We start from the raw sequence: 16,249 nt of genomic DNA, 5'->3' as shown, positions 1-16,249 counted from the left end.
TCAGGGTACACAGGAGAAACGCCCATCTGCTTCTCCACCCCTCCCTCTCTCCTTTCTCTCTGCCTCTCTCTTCCCCTCCCACAGCCAAGGCTCCATTGGGGCAAAGTTGGCCCAGGTGCTAAGGACAGCTCCATGGCCTCTGCCTCAGGCACTAGAATGGCTCTGGCCTCAACAGAGCAAAACGCCAGATGGGCAGAGCATCGCCCTCTGGTGGGCATGCTAGGTGGATCCTGGTTGGGCACATGTGGGAGTATGTCTGACTGCCTCCTGGCTTCCAACTTCGGAGAAAAAAAAAAAAAAAAAAAGCTAGTTTCTCAATCTTCAATAGTCAAAGACATAAATCATCTGTGGCATAAATCCATTTTGTATAAGAGTCTTCAGGCCCTGGCCAATTGGCTCAGTGGTTGATCATTGGACTGGCATGTAGATGGTTCAATTACCAGTCAGGGCACACAGGAGAAGCAACGATCTGCTTTTCCACCCCTCCTCCTTCTCTCTCTTTCTCCCCACTCTTCTGCAGCCATAGCTCGATTGGAGAGAGTTAGAGTTAGCCTTGGGTGCTGAGGATGGCTCTGTGGCCTCTGCCTCAGGCGCTAAAACAATGGTTCCATTGCTAACCAATGGAGAAAAGGCCCCAGATGGGCAGACCATTGCCCCCTACTGGGCTTTCCAGATAGATCCCTGTCAGGGAGCATGCCAGATTCTGTGTCTCTGCCTTCCCTCCACTTGCTAAAATAAAAAAATAAAAAAATAAAAGAATCTTCAACTCTAGCTCTCTGGATTACAATATTTTCATTTTATGCAACAGAAGATAAACTATTGGTTTGTATATTTAATATTAATTCAACCAATCATGATGAACTATTTTAAGAGGATGAAAATTACATATTCCATACCTTATGTTGTTGTAAAACAGCTGACAGTCTCCTAAATAGATCTTCTGCTTTTCTAAAAATAGTCAGAAATCCACTTGCATTTCTATCAATCATAATAGAAAAAATAGACTCATCTCCTGCTTCACCCACTCCCTTAAACTGATTAGGAATTCCGATAAATCTCTTCATCTCTCTGTAATATTTAGCCCGGATTTCTTCAAAAGGAGGCCTGAATTGTAAATGTCCTTGTCTGAAAGTAAATAAGGAACTTTAAAATATAAGTTATTAGAACATTTAAGGTTGAAAAATAAACTGGGTTTCAAAAAATGCTTACCTGTACGTTAAGTCTATGTTTATTTCTGGCAGATTCTCATTCAGGGCTTCTAGGCCCATCTGGTACTGGTGTTCCAGAGCTTTGTACAGTTGATAATTCCAGTGCAGTTTCCACGCATGCATGTCACTTGCTTGGAATCCCTAATACGTTATAGTCACATATTTTATTTAAAACTTAGTAGAATGGGATTTTCATTTAATGCTTCCATATTTCATACAGTAAAATTATAAGCAATAAAAAAATTTACTTAACTATCTTAAAATATGCAACTTGTCATTTGTAGTATGAGAGTTTATATAGTCAAATAAAATCTCTAATTTTCATGTTTATAAAAAGAATATGACAAAATCAATAACATTTTTTAAATTAAGACTAAATAGATTTTATATTTGGATTTTATTTTATGATAAGATAACAGTAACAGGAACAGATTATTTTTGTGAACTTTTTCTATTTTTTTTCAAAAATCCCCTTCAAGTTTAGCCCATACCTTCCCTTCTCACACACCACATAATCCTTCCACATTTGAAAGCATGTTAAATTTAAAATATTAGAATGCTCAGGATAGTTTACATATACTTTTGCTTCCATATAACCAGAAATATATCAATTCTAATACTTTAAATTTTTGTTTTTTCTTAAACTTATAAGAACTGAAAAATATATGTAAATGTTTAAGATACCTAAGTCATATTCAACCAAAATCCACATACAATGTAGCAGGCTCTGTGATAGCCACTTTTGCATACATGGTCTCTTATATCAAAATGTGTACAGAACTGAAATTCTGCCCAAAACAGAAAAAAGTTCTGACACAGAGTGATTTCATTCATTAGGCTTCTGCCTAAATTTAACTTGATGTTCTAAAGATGTCACAACCACCTAACAGGAGACTAACAATGACAGATATTTAAGCACCAAGTCAGAAAAACTATAAATGTAAGTTCTGAGTTGAGGCATTCCAAAAGACAAACAGAACCTTTTTTATTTTTAAATGTAAATACATTGTTAATTTATGGTCTTTATATATAATTCAGTCAAATTCTAAATTTATCAGAAATTCATTAGTAAAGATCCATAAATAACCATTATGAACTTCTCATCAATTCCTATAGTCACACTCTGAAAAACTCAGATTTCAAAGTGTAGACACAAAGAAAAACATAGTCTACCTGTGACTCTACACTTGCGAAGCCAGTTCTCAATTCCTGTAATCCATCCTTCCAACGCTGCTGCTGCCGAAGCAGGTCAGTATTCATAAGAAGTACCACCTGTCAAAAATGAGAGCATGACAGTCTCAAAGTATCTCCTAAAATGGTAACTTTTCAGTGGAAAAACTGGACAAACACCACTTTAACTATGTGATCAACCTAAAATATGATATATTAATACCTGATCAATACATTGAGAAACGCAAAACATCACTTTGGTAGAATTCCCACAAAATTGCATAACTCTAATCTAATCGAGAGAAAACGCCATATAACTTGAATCTAGAAATATTCTACAAAATACCAAATAAGTACTCATCAAAAGTTTCAAGGTCATGAAAAACAAGAAAAGACTGAGGAGAAAAACGACAGAGACACAACAACTAACTGCAAGGTAGGATCCTGGACTGAATCCTTGACAAGAAAAAGAACATTAGTGGAGGAGCTACAAAATTCAAAAATAGTTTTATGCCCTCGTTTTGTTTTGTTTTTTGTGTGACAGAGACAGAGAGTGAGAAAGAGAGAAGGACAGATAGGGACGGACAGACAGACAGGAAGAAAGAGAGATGAGAAGCATCAATTCCTCATCGCAGCTCCTTGCTTGTTCATTGATTGCTTCCTTATATGGGCCATGATGGTGGGGGAGAGGGCCACAGCAGAGCGAAGACCCTTGCTCAAGCCAGTGACCTTAGGCTTCAAGCCAGCAACTTTGGGCTCAAGCCAGTGACCATGGGGACATATATATATATCAATGGTCCACAACCCCCAAGCCGCAGACCGGTACTGATCTGTAGGCCATTTGGTACCGGTCTGCAGAGAAAGAATAAATAATCTACATTATTTCCATTTTATTTATATTTAAGTCTGAAGAATGTTTTATTTTTAAAAACTGACCAGATTCCCTCTGCTACGTCCGTCTAAGACTCACTCTTGATGCTTGTCTCAGTCACGTGATACATTTATTCGTCCCACCCTAAAGGTCGGTCCGTGAAAATATTTTCTGACATTAAACTGGTCCGTGGCCCAAAAAAAGGTTGGGGACCACTGATATATATGATCCCACACTCAAATCAGCAACCCAGCACTCAAACTGGTAAGCCCATGTTCAAGCTGGATGAGCCCACCTCACTCAAGCTGGTGACCTCGGGGTTTCAAACCAGGGTCCTCTGTGTCCCAGTCCAACACTCTATTCACTGCACCACTGCCTGACCTGGTTTTTTAACTGTACTATGGTTATATCAGTTACAGGGGTGCTGGGCAAAGGCTAAGTATGAACTCTGTTCTATTTTTGCAACTTTAAGTCTCAAATTATTCCCAAATAAGAAGTTATTTAAAATTATATCTGGCCCTGGCTGGTTGGCTGAGTGGTAGAGCATTGGCCCGGCATGTGGAAGAAGTCCCTGGTTTGATTCCCGGTCAGGGCACACAGGAGAAGTGATCATCTGCTTCTCTACCCCCTCCCATCCTCTCTTTCTCTCTCTCTCTCTCTCTCTCTCTCTCTTCACCTCCCACAGCCATGGCTCAACTGGTTTGAGCACACTGGCCCCAGGGTCTGAGGATGGCTCCAACGAGCTTTCACCTCAGGTGCTAAAAGTAGGTGGTTGTGAGCACAGCCCCAGATGAGCAGACCATCGGCCCCAGATGGGGGTTGCCAGGTAGATCCCAGTCAGGGCACATGTGGAAGTCTATCTCCACTCCTCTCACTTGGAAAAGAATTTTAAAAATCATATCCTAATTACTTTTTAAACAATACTATTCATAGCTTATTCGATTTTCTCAATGATGTCTACCTTTTCAGAAAACGTAGTGTGCCATTTTCTCAGTTTTCTATTCTCAGTGGCAAGTCGTTCAGCAGCACTTTGGAGTTTTTGAATGTAGCCTTCTAAGTCTTCAGGATTATCCCAAGTAATCTGTGACTTTCCCCCACTTCCTGCTTTTGAATTCTAAGGTACAAGAAAAGACATTTAGTACTTAAATGCACTACTTTTCTACATCATAAGTCCAATTATTCCTAACACCAACTCACAATTAAAAAAGCATATAATGGTTTGTCCATTTTATAAATGATAAGGCAATCTGGCCAACACTGAGTAGCTCCATTCCTTCCAGGTTTTCCGTCTTCTTATAAGTAAAAAAAAAAAAACAAAAACAAAAAACCTGTACATAATATAACAAGCATAGGAGGAGTAGAAGGTAGAAATAACAAGACAGCCAGCCAGCAAACCTTGGGAATGGAGGAATCAGACACCTGGGTCTCCTTATTGTCTCCCATATCTCCAGGAAAAGGACACTGGAGAAGTCTCCAACCTAGAACTACCCATAAAGGCAGAAAAATAAAGCTTTAGAAGATGCCTATTTCCTCTAGTCAAAGGACCAGGAAAATAGTGGCCTAACAGTCACTTCAGCCACACGCACCCTACTCCAGCCAACGCTACTGGAAAAACCACTCCTCTGTGCAATTTCAGTGAGACCAAGTAGAGAGCTGATCTTCCATCTCCTACTTGGCAAAAGAGGCAGTACTCGAACTCCCCTGCCTAGGTAATGTTGACAGGGCTGAACTATCCTTCTTCTCTTGAGTTTCTTAAATCATATTTGATTATTGAAACAAAAGTTTTATAACACTATCTGGTGTGGTGCTCTATATATGTAGAGGGAATAATTAAGACAAATATGTAAGAGTAGAGAGGATAAAGAGACCTAATAGAAATAAGGTTCCTATCCTTCACTTGAAGCAGTAAGTGGTAAGGCATAGCAAGTTCCTGGAATACAGTAGAACAGCAATAAATAGCTGGTGAATACGTGAAACTAAACAATTGTGTATTAAATTCGTTAAATACTCTGTGAGTCAGTTCAAAAGCATTTATTGATAATTACTATACACCACTTATCACTGTATTGCTTGAGTATGAAGAGTCCCTCCAATATTCTACAATATAGTAAATGGCCAGAGAATAAAAGAACCACAGTGTTCTTTCTCCTCCTAGCTCAGTTTTTGTCTACTATTATATCTCCTTTAACATATGTTACAGATGATCCTTTAGCTCTCACAACCCAATTTCTTTTTTTAATTGACTTTATTGGGGTGATACCGGTTACCGTAATTATACAGGTTTCAGATGCCCAGCTCTAGAACACACCTCTGTACACTGTATTGTATGTTCACCTTCCCAAGTCAGGTCTTCATCCATCACCATTTATCCTCCCATACAACTCAATTTCTTAAAATAAGTGATCTCTTCAATAATATCAAATTATTTTGAATGCATTCATTAGAAAATAAAAAGCTTAAAAAAAGAAAGAAAAGAAAAAACTCTAAAAGCTTGCAATAAAAATATAATCTATATATTAGGTGAAAATGTCAAAATGATAAAATACAATCCCATTTTTTAAAAAATACACTTGTAAATATATATAGAAAACAAAATTTAAAAAGATATATACAAGACTAAGAGTGGCCGTTTGGTGGTAAGATTGTAAAGACCTTTTTCTATTTGTTTGTTTCCCTGTATTTTTAAATCTTTTTCCATTATAAACTTGTATTAAGTTTTGGCAATAGAAAAAAAATTTTATATCTGTAAGTCTTTTTTAGAGGTTTTACATAACTTTATATAAAGATTTCATGTAAATTTATGACTTCTGGTTAATTTTAAGCCTGAGTACTAGTGTACAGAAAAGAGTTAACACAGCAAGTTTGATATTATCTCTTAAAAGGCCTGCTTAAAGATCAGCCTTTTGTAGGCATCTAACCCACCACACGAATTTTTAAGAGTGTCTCATTCACTCAAACAACATGATTTATGCTGAACACTTGATTTTCTTTGGGAACCTGGAATTTTGGTACATACCAGGCTCAAGATTCCTACAGGCCCAGCCCCCAGTAAAAACCTGGGTACTAAGCTGCTAATGACCTTCTGCAATAGACAATAGTTCACTGGGTTACAACTTGTTGCTGGGAGAAGTAATCAAGCCCTGTGTGATCCACTGAGAGAGGACTCCTATAAGATCCCACCTGGTTTCCCCAGGTCTTGCCCCCATGTCCCTTTCCTTTTGCTGATTTTGCTTTGAGCCTCTCACTGTAATCAATTATTGCTGTGAGTACAGCAAAGCCCTGGTGGGTTGTGTGAGTTCTCCTAACAAATCACAGACTGTGGGCATAGTCTTGAGGATCAGGACACAACTAGTTATCTACCTTCAAATAAAAGAAGGATAAAAGTGTATATTCCTCCTCTACCTAATTTTTTGAATATTTCATGTTTATGAAAACTGAAAATATAGATTTCAAGAGTTAGCAGTCACATAGTAACATACGTTTAAAACTGTTGTGGGTTTTCCTAATTTCATAGCTGAAAGAAAGTGTTACCTGTTAAAAATGAAGGAAGTGACTGGGGAACAAAACAAAGCCTTAGATCGTTGTTTTCACTGAGCTGAAGGATATACTAAAATAGTAACAAATAAGAAACACTCCACATGTAAAAACTATAGTAACATGAGTTGGCCAGGTTTGGTTAGAGCATACTCCTGATACGCCAAGGTTGAGGGTTCAATCTCCAGTCAGGACACATACAAGAATCAACCAATGAATGTAGAAATAAGTAGAACAACAAATCAGTGTTTCTCTCATTCTCTCTCTCACTTTCCCTCTTACCTCCTCCCTTCCTCTCTCTCTAAAATTAATCAATAAAAAAACTTATAGTAACATGAAAAATCCACTTACCTTGATAATCTGTTCAAATGCTAAGGCAGACTGTAACATCATTGGTCTCTGACTTGGAATCATCTGTTGATCAATGGAATTGTAAAAATGTGCCACCTACAAAGTAAAGGTTCAGTGAGCAAACATCAATAATAAATAGCACACTTAATTTTTAATTTTTCTTCATTTTTAATTGAATATAAATAATAACTTTCTCAATTCTATGATTTACCAAAAAGAATAAGTTTTTCTTTCTCCATTATAGCATGTATACATGTATTATTATACACAATCAACAAATATGTGTTGGGTTCCTATAATTTGCCAAGCCATGTCCTGGAGGCTGATTAAACAAAAATTATAAAACCTACTCCCTGGACTCAAGTACAGTCTCATAGAGAATATAAAGGAAACCAGTAAAACATGTTAACTACTAAAAAAAAAAAAAAAACAACAACAAAAACTGACCTCTTTATTCTTGCAACTATTCAAAACTGCTCGTTCCTTTTTAAGTGTATAACAATGATTTATCCATTTCTCAAAAAAAAAAAAAATCTTTGCATTGTCCTTAACATTTCTCTCACATCCATATTAGTGAAGTCTATTGACTATGAGCTTTCAAAATATGTATTGAATCCAACCACTTCACCCTCCTGCATCAATCTATCTCATCCAAATCTAAGCACCCTCGTCTCTTGGCAAGACCAGTGCAAGTCTCCTAACTGGTCTATTTTCAATTAGGGCCTCCTATTGTCTATGCAAAGCCTTCAAAGCAACCAGAATGGTCCTTTCTTAAACATAAATAATATACCTTTTGCTTATGCAAACACTTCCAATGACTCTCCAATACATTTAAAAGAGTAAAATCCAAAATCAGGAAAAATCAGAAGCAACAGAACATACACAATTACCACAATCTAGCCATACTGCTGTCTAACCAAAATCCTACTTCACCCTCCCTACTTTAGCTAAACATCCGCTCAAAGTAAAGGTTTAGATAAATAGATTTTCCCAGTTGTTCAGGGGGAAACAAAAATACTATATAATCATTTATTCATATTTTGAGCTCCTATTGTGCTAAGTAAATGCTTAGGATACAAAAGTGAGACTCTCTGCTTTTGAATACATAGTTCCTCTCTCTGAAACAGTATTAATATAACATATGTATACTTTTCAGACTCACGTCAAACACCATCCCTCTGTAAAGATTTATCTAATACCACCTCTACCCTATCCAGAAATATAATGCAAAGTTACCACCTCTATGCTCTCACAAGACTTTCTAAACATTTATAATGTAGTACTTATAAAACATTAAATATTGTATCTATATGTTCACATGTCTTTCAGGACTCCATGAACTGTAATGGAATAAATATAGGCTCTGGAGTCAGAGAGATTTGGTATCAAATCCCAGCATCGTAACTTACTAACTGTGTGGCACTGGGAAGCTACGTTACAAATCTGATCCTCAATTAAACCAGTGAGGAGATTAACAGAAATAGGCATCTACTAGAACAGGGGTCCCCAAACTTTTTACACAGGGGGCCAGTTCACTGTCCCTCAGACCACTGGAGGGCCGGACTATAAAAAAAACTATGAACAAATCCCTATGACACTGCACATATCTTATTTTAAAGTAAAAAACAAAACGGAACAAATATAACATTTAAAATAAAGAACAAGTAAATTTAAATCAACAAACTGACCAGTATTTCAGTGGGAACTATGCTCCTCTCACTGACCACCAATGAAAGAGGTGCCCCTTCCGGAAGTGCGGTGGGGGCCGGATAAATGGCCTCAGGGGGCCGCATGTGGCCCGCGGGCCGTAGTATGGGGACCCCTGTACTAGAAGGTTTGATATTGAATGAGAACTCAATGTTTAGTTCTATCTCTCCCACTACACCAGTGGTTCTCAATCACAGTTGATTTACACCCAAGGTGACATTTGGCAATGTTTGGAGATATCTCTGACTGTTAGACCTAGGCACATGCTACTGGCCAGGAATGCTGCTAAGAACAACCTACAATGCACAAGACATCCCTATAAAAAAGAGTTGGTGCAAAATGTCAAAAGTTGAGAAACCCTGCACCAGAGTATGATAGTAATCTATTCACTTTTATATCCTCGCTACACTGTGCCTAGTAAGACAGGTTCTCACTGAATCTTTGTTGAACAAAAGAATAAGTGGAAGATCAAATATACGAGATACCGTTCCTGCCTTCTAAGATCTAATAGTCAAGTGAGAGAAAAAAAAAGTCAGTGATTTGCATACTGCACACAGAATAAGGAACAATTAACTAAAAGAAGACACAACAAAGAAAGTAAATTTTGAGCTGGAAAAACTGAGTTTTCGAATCAGAAAGAACAGATATCAATGCACAGAGACATACTCAAAGAGCCGAGTTTCATGTGCTACAGAAACACAGGGTGCAGCATGGGGAAAGAGTTTGGTAGTGAAGGTCACAGCCAGTAAGGCTAGTGCATAATAAAGAATGCTCTCGTTCACCGTGTCAAAGAGACAGATGCTGAGGTGATAATACCTGATTTTAAACAGGTAAGTGATATGATGGCAATGTGCTGAGCAGGTTGACTGAGGAAATGACCAAGAACAAAGACCAGTCCATCAGCCTGGTAATTCTCTAACAATCTGCACCTTGAAAGCAGGCAGAAGACCCCCTTTAAGTGGAAGGACCTTTAAGATCCATGCAAGTAACATGGAGGGAAGATGGAAAAGGGAGAATATATTATTCCATTTTTCTAAAAGTTTTTAAAATGAAAAGCAATAATAACATCTTAAATTATTAAATGCCTATTACAAAGCAAATTTTGTACCATAGTCACTTAGCAAATCAATTTCACAAGCATTAATGGTGTTCTTCTACTAGCCCAAAAAATCAAAGGTAGAAAATAAAGCCCTTAAAATATTCTAATGCAGGCCCTGGCTGGTTGGCTCAGTGGTAGAGCATCAGCCTGGCATGTGGAAGTCCTGTGTTCGAATCCCGGCCAGGGCACACAGGAGAAGCGCCCATCTGCTTCTTCACCTTCCCCCTCTCTTTTCTCTCTATTTCTTTCTTCCTCTCCCGCAGTCAAGGCTCCATTGGAGCAAACTTGGCCTGGGCACTGAGGATGGATGGCTCCATGGCTTCTGCCTCAGGCGCTAGAATGGCTCCAGTTGCAATGGAGCAATGCCCCAGATGGGCAGAGCATTGCCTCCTAGAGGGTTTGCCGGGTGGATCCCAGTCGGACACATGCGGGATTCTGTCTCTCTGCCTCCCCACTTCTCACTTCAGAAAAATAAAAAAATAAAAATTCTAATGCAATGAACTCAAAATAGCCATGTTTTCAAAAATATAATTTTATACCTGTTTAAGAATAATTGCTTGCTTGCAGAATTTCTGTGCAATGTTTGCAACTTGCTGTATTTTGGCAGGAATAACAAAACCAAGTGTGGAAAGCTGACGAACTTCTCTCAGAAGAATCACCAACCGATCTGAATAGAGCACTTTCAATGATCCATCATTAGGATCCAATTCCATAATTCTACTATTAGCCTCGATACTACAAAACAAAATAAATGACTTTTTAAGTTTCATGATCTTACTCTTCTGACAGATTAAAAACAATAGTTTTTACAACTATTCTGTAAATATAAAGTCAATCCAAAGTAAAATATACTTTAAATTATAGTTTTCAACTGGTTATCTTTTTCACATAGTATCTCACAACTCAGACTGTGATAATAAACTGAAATATCTAAACGATAGCATTAATGTTTCAACCAAGCAGTTTTGAAGTCAGAAAAATCAATCACTCAACCTTCAGCTAAGACTCAAAACTGTTGTCATATCCACCATAAAGAGAAAAAATTTTGATTCATTTACTAAAAAGTATTCCTTTTTATTCCTCCTATTTGGTTAATACTTTTAATCAAGGATCACTGATAAGAACATCAAAACAGTACAAGTAGAGACTGTCGAATGTTTCATCTCTATGCTCTATTTCAGTATCTAACAACTGTCCTTTTTGTTTCTTGTAAAGGCTACGATAGTAAATTTTACATTGGGGCACTCAAGTCATCACAGATTATAAAAATTAAGCTGAGCTAAAACAAGCATAAAGTATTATATTCTCACGATCTTTCTTTCAGGATCAGGTTTACATAATGCTCGTTTCCTTAAATCACTACAACAATTAAGAGAACTTGCAGGTCTTAGAAAGTAAGTTATTAAAAAGAAAAGAACAAAACTAGTCAGCCTACTTAATAACACATGTAACCGCATTTCCCATGTATAAGACACACCCTTTTTCCAAAATTTGGGGGTCTAAAAACTGGGTGCATCTTAAACAGTGGTTGTAGTTGTTTTACTTGAATTTCCCATGTTTTCGCACTTATTTTTGCACTCATTATTAAAGACAGTGATTTATCTTCAAACATAGATGAGGACAAGCTAATGGATTGGAGTTTTGACAGTGATGAGGAGTTGTATGAATTTTATGATGAATAAAACTTGACTTCAATAACTTTATGTAATACACTTTCTTTTCATTTTCGGGTCCCAAAATTAAGGTGCATCTTATACATGGAAGTGTCTTATACATGGGAAAATATGGTAATTAGGCATACTGTAAAATAAATTAAAATAATGATGAAGCCAAAACTTTCCTATATGAACTTAATGTCTGTCAGTCGATTATTATGGTGGTCCTTTTCGCCGTTATTTGAACTAAATCCTCAAAATTAGCTTCTACATACCAGCATATCCTAAAATATGTTCCAAAACACACTGACTCTGGGATAATAAATTTTACAAAAAAATAAAAAGCGAGAGTCAGGGTGTTTCATTGACAGATGGGAAACAAATACCAGGCTGAACAATGTTAAGCAGACGCTATATGGCAAGTCTCAGTCCTTTGGTACACAGTGGATCTCTATTACAGCTATAAAGACAAAAGTGTGTCTATATTCCAAAATTAGCTGACTAAAGAAATCTTATTTTTTCTTTATTTTGGCCCTGAGCATCTCTCAAAGCTTAGGTTCAGAGTGGAAAGGAAAACGTTAAATAGCATGAAGTTATAGTCATTATGCCCTGGTACTTTTCAGTTCCATTATTCCTCTACAAACAAAACACAACATAAAAGGGAAAAAATATTTATTTAGTTAAAGAAGCTACCACTTTAGGTCTAATTATCCTTTGCTGCAATATAGAGAAAATAAATAGAATTTCATACCACAGACAAAATTACTTTTAAAAAAGTAACAAGTTGCTAAAAACTAAAACATGACAAATTTCTAAAAATACAGACAATAATATGCTGGGAAAGTGTACCAGAACAAAGATTCCATGGTTTCTAGACCACTCATTTTAAATACCTATTAGAATAATGAGGACCAATTAACTTACATTCACTATAGCTTAATAGTTACCAAACCCTTAGGACAGTGGTTCTCAACCTTTCTAATGCCATGACCCCGCAATACAGTTCCTCATGTTGCGGTGACCCCAAACCAAAAAATAATTTTGGTGGCTACTTCATAACTGTAATTTTGCTACAGTTATGATTCGAATGTAAGTACCTGATATGCATTATGTATTTTCCGATGGCTTTAGGCGACCCCACTGGGGTCGCGACCCACAGGTTGAGAACCGCTGCCTTAGGGATGTTGGCTACCATGAAGAAGGTAACTTAAAATGAATGAAATATTACAATTTACAATGTGTGCATGTATATGTATATATGTACATATGTAATATCGAGATAAAAGGATAAAAAAAACAAAGACGGATGCCAGAACAAAAAACCACAGAAGATGGAAAGCCTAACTCCAAAATGGGACTCTGTAGTTCTGGGGAACAGACATGAGAAACCAAGGGACAGCCAACCAACTATATCAGCAAATTGCCAACCTTAATGACATAAAAGTTGATAAATATTAACAAAAAAAATTAAATCAGCAGCAAGTTGGATTATTTCCATCTTGCCATTTGGATTAATAACATAAGAAAAAAGATTTTGTGTAGATTTCAATATTTAGTACATTTAAACTTACCCCAAACCAGATCTAGAATCAGACAAACCAGATTGAATATCCCTGGACCAATCATCAAACTGCTCTTGTTCATACAGTTTAAACTGGTCTAAGAGATCTTTAGCACTTCGATGGAAAGATCGAAATCCTGACAAGTCTGACAGAAGAGCTTCTGCTATTTTGATGGTATCATCCACCTTAATAAGTCAAATTATAAGAATAGTTATTATTTAAAATCTAACAAAATTAGCATAAAATGAGCCCCTTTCTCTGACCTGTGACTTAAAAATTATTTTCCCAATCATCTATAACAGCACAAGAGAAAATCTGCCAGTGAATATAAGAATACAACCCCTAGTTTGCCTCTGAATTATACAACCTCAGGATAACAAAACACAGAGGACAATGCATACAAGGCATGATCTGAAGGGTAAGATAAGGGAAATTAAGGTGAAACTCCAAGAATTAAGCAATATTCCTAAACATCTTAAGCAGCAGTTTGGGCCTTTTACTAAATGCTCTGGCTAATGTCTCAAATAATAGTTAGGCCGATTTGAATGGCAATTTAAAGGAGAGAAATTCCTTTCCTTCATAATTGTTCAAAGAACATTGTAGCACCTTGGAAAGCTCACTGACAATATTAAGCTGCAGAATATTATAACTTCCCAGAAAATAAAACATCAAAAATGCAAACTTGAATAAGTAGAAATACCAAACATGCTAGCCTTTATAATACTCTGTATCTGTGCAGTGTAAGAATGCTTTTCTCTTCCCTTGAATGTTTTTTAAGTAAGCACTTACCTGGAACAACTGCAATGGGAATGACAAATGATTCAATAATTATCTCTATACAAGGAATGAGAACTATTACAACCTCCTTAGCACACTTCTTCAGAATTCTACATTTCACATGAAAATTAGATGGCTATGCCAAGGAAAACAGAGAATGTTTTTTTTAATATTTTCACAACAGATCTAGAGTAACTTCTACCTTAATTTAGCATATTCTACAATTAGTATCCTACAACTTATTAAAACAAGTACCTTCAATTCCAACTGGCGAACCCAAACTATATTATTGACAACTTCTGAAAGGTTTCTGCCGGAGAGTGGTCCAGATGCATCACCAGGGACTCCTCGGCATCGATTCTCAAAGTCTGATCGGAAATCTGCAAAGTTTAAATCAAATAAATGGTTATACACATTCAGCAAAGATTTCCTAAATGTCCCAAGAACTATATCCAATTTTGTAGATAAAAATATCATAAGGGTTGGTCCTTACCCTCAGGGACCTTGACATATCAAATGAAAACAGAAAAAAATATAATAATGGGTTAACTTTTTAAAAATCTGTCATTTATAACAGAAATAGTAAATTAATCTTCAGCATGTGGAGGTCATAAAGTGTGGTCTTAGTTCTAAATGGTACATAACAAGAACAAAGTAAACTACAAAAACATTTTCTCAAGCACACTCTACAGTCTCTAAAAAACTTTTACCTTTAACTGAGTCCACAAGCCTTGCAAGTAAAGTTTCTCTTTCTAACATCAATTCTTTGCTTATAATTGGACGCTTCACCAACTCTTTATATTTCAGAAATGCTTGAAGAAGCTAATACAAAATAAAAGTATATGTTTATCCCAAGTGGATTGACTTGGTAAATACATATGTATCTCTTAAAATAGCTTAAAGAAAATATTAAAAACAAAGTATTTCAGTATTTTACCTGCTGTGGACTATCTTGAATCTCTGAAATATAGCTTTTCAATCTTCCTGCTATGCTGCGTTCCGCAGGTGCAGTAATTTTTTCATACTGAGACACAGCAGCTTTCCATAAGGGCTGAACAAATTATAAATATTGTTAAGACTTCACTATTTTAAAAATCTGCCTTTAAAAAGAACATGGGAAGGGGGGTGGAAGAAGGTATGGGGGGATAATCAGTGATGGACGAAGACCTGACCTGGGAAGGTGAGCACACAATACAGTGTACAGAGATGTGATCTAGAGCTGGGCACATGAAATCTGTATAATTATGTTAACCAGTGCCACCCCAATAGAGTCAATTAAAATAATAATAATAATAAAAAAGAATAACACAAACAGTAAATTGTATTTAGAAACATATATTCAACCTCAGTGTATGGATTGTACTGCACGGGGTTCAGGCCAGTAAAAGGTTCAAACACTCGAGCCAGGATTTTCTCTTCACTAGCAGGCAAGAAATAGAGAAGCTTCTCATGAATTGTTCTAACAGCCAAGACCTGAAACATAAAATATGACAACAACAAATTTATTTAAATCAATAAATCTTCACAAAAAGATCTAAAACCTAAAGATACAGGGCAAGAGCTTCTGTACTTAGGCTCTCTAAAATGAACTATAAAACTGAATCTATAATTTGGAGAAAACTACTCATTAAGGTTCAACATGACACAAAGATGTAGTATATCAATCCAACAATCAGTGTGCTCAAATCTTATAAAAATATATAAAATCTAAATATTTTTAAACTATGCTTAAAGCTCATTTAAATTCCAGCTCCTCCCCTACTTAATATAGTACTTCTGATTTTCAAAATTCTATATTAAATTGCAATTCTGATCATGAAATGTATTAACAACTCTATTATGTATGATTTACAAATAGTAGAAAAACAAATCATTATATTTTATATTTAAAACTTCCACCAACAATCAAAAGGTAATTAAAAAAGGATAAGAAAAAGATTATAATCTATTTTAGTCAGAAATATCAATTATAAATTCATGACTCCTGCTCAAAACAAAACACCAATTTAACAATAATGCCTACTGAAGAGGCCTTAAAGCACTAATAACGAAGTAAAATTTAACATTTCCTCAAACAGATTTTCATTCCTAAATACCATTTTTCACTAAAAAGAACCAGGCTCTTTGGAGAAATAACTAATTTCAGGTATGAAACAGAAAATGCAAAAGATGGGCTGGTACATTTCGGAAGGCTTGAAAATAAAGATATTATCAAAGAAATAATAAATTCATGTTCAAACGACACAAGGGCCAATTTACAGGGGGCATTCCCTGCCCAAACATGAAACAATTTAAATAAAATAATAATAACTATA

At 36.2% G+C, this 16,249-nt stretch overlaps 1 protein-coding gene across 4 annotated transcripts in view; it reads right to left on the bottom strand.

Moving 5' to 3' along the window:
* Window positions 1-16,249, bottom strand: part of DYNC2H1 (dynein cytoplasmic 2 heavy chain 1) — a 320,182-nt gene that overhangs the window by 289,708 nt on the left and 14,225 nt on the right. For all 4 annotated transcript variants that reach the window (XM_066371476.1, XM_066371485.1, XM_066371494.1 and 1 more), the window contains exons 7-17: window positions 15,279-15,407; window positions 14,872-14,985; window positions 14,645-14,756; window positions 14,190-14,314; window positions 13,167-13,342; window positions 10,480-10,675; window positions 7,135-7,230; window positions 4,211-4,363; window positions 2,382-2,480; window positions 1,210-1,349; window positions 897-1,125 (exon numbers count right to left, since the gene is read on the bottom strand). In XM_066371476.1, the coding sequence (XP_066227573.1) occupies window positions 897-1,125; window positions 1,210-1,349; window positions 2,382-2,480; window positions 4,211-4,363; window positions 7,135-7,230; window positions 10,480-10,675; window positions 13,167-13,342; window positions 14,190-14,314; window positions 14,645-14,756; window positions 14,872-14,985; window positions 15,279-15,407 (1,569 nt within the window). The remainder of the gene's footprint in view (window positions 1-896; window positions 1,126-1,209; window positions 1,350-2,381; window positions 2,481-4,210; window positions 4,364-7,134; window positions 7,231-10,479; window positions 10,676-13,166; window positions 13,343-14,189; window positions 14,315-14,644; window positions 14,757-14,871; window positions 14,986-15,278; window positions 15,408-16,249) is intronic.

Source organism: Saccopteryx leptura, chromosome 1, assembly GCF_036850995.1.
Source record: "Saccopteryx leptura isolate mSacLep1 chromosome 1, mSacLep1_pri_phased_curated, whole genome shotgun sequence".
Lineage (NCBI taxonomy): Eukaryota > Metazoa > Chordata > Mammalia > Chiroptera > Emballonuridae > Saccopteryx > Saccopteryx leptura.
Note: the sequence above shows the minus strand (reverse complement) of the source record. Positions and strands in the feature narration are given on the sequence as shown.